This window comes from Penaeus vannamei, chromosome 9, assembly GCF_042767895.1.
Source record: "Penaeus vannamei isolate JL-2024 chromosome 9, ASM4276789v1, whole genome shotgun sequence".
NCBI lineage: Eukaryota > Metazoa > Arthropoda > Malacostraca > Decapoda > Penaeidae > Penaeus > Penaeus vannamei.
The window spans coordinates 968,995-969,579 of NC_091557.1; the positions used below are offsets into that span (position 1 = coordinate 968,995).

At 37.3% G+C, this 585-nt stretch overlaps 1 protein-coding gene across 1 annotated transcript in view; it reads right to left on the minus strand.

Annotated features, from left to right (window-relative positions):
* LOC113806935 (transmembrane protease serine 7) overlaps positions 1 to 339 on the minus strand; it is an 8,120-nt gene extending 7,781 nt beyond the window's left edge. Inside the window, exon 1 of the mRNA XM_027358059.2 lies at positions 234 to 339. Within this exon, the coding sequence (XP_027213860.2) occupies positions 234 to 318 (85 nt within the window). The 5' untranslated portion in view covers positions 319 to 339. The remainder of the gene's footprint in view (positions 1 to 233) is intronic.
* Between the last annotated feature and the right edge of the window lie 246 nt (positions 340 to 585).

A 585-nucleotide genomic window follows, 5' to 3' on the forward strand; every position in this document is an offset into this window, starting at 1 on the left:
TATATATATATATATATATATATATATATATATATATATATATATATATATATATATATATATATATATATATATATATATATTATCCCAAAGAATTCGTACAAAAAAAAAACAGCAGCTTTCCAACTGCACCTTCCGTCTGCACGAGTATATAGAGATAAGGCTCCCGATGCCCATTCAGAGGCTGATGTCACGGTGCTGGGAAACCGACGTCGTCTTTCGGAAAGCCTTACCTTGGGGTCGCTGAAGAGAGGCGGCGATAACACGTGTCCTCGCTGGTGTCTGCTTTACACTGGCCGCTCCGGGTTCTCTGCTCATTTATATGAATTCATTCACGTACTTGCCTTGCAGATCTGATGCAGTTGCCAATTTCCCTTTTTTTTTTTCAAAGAGGCAAAAGCAAGAGAGATCTGTAATAATACGATTTAATGTTTGTTTGTTTTTCCTTGTTTCTCTAGAGTTCTTTGTCGGTACGTGTGTGGAACTGTGAAGGAGAAATTATTAATAGATAGGGAATCATTTCTGATATTCGAACGCCATGGGATGCCTGAGAAAATATAGTTTTCTTGACCAATAGGAGTCACA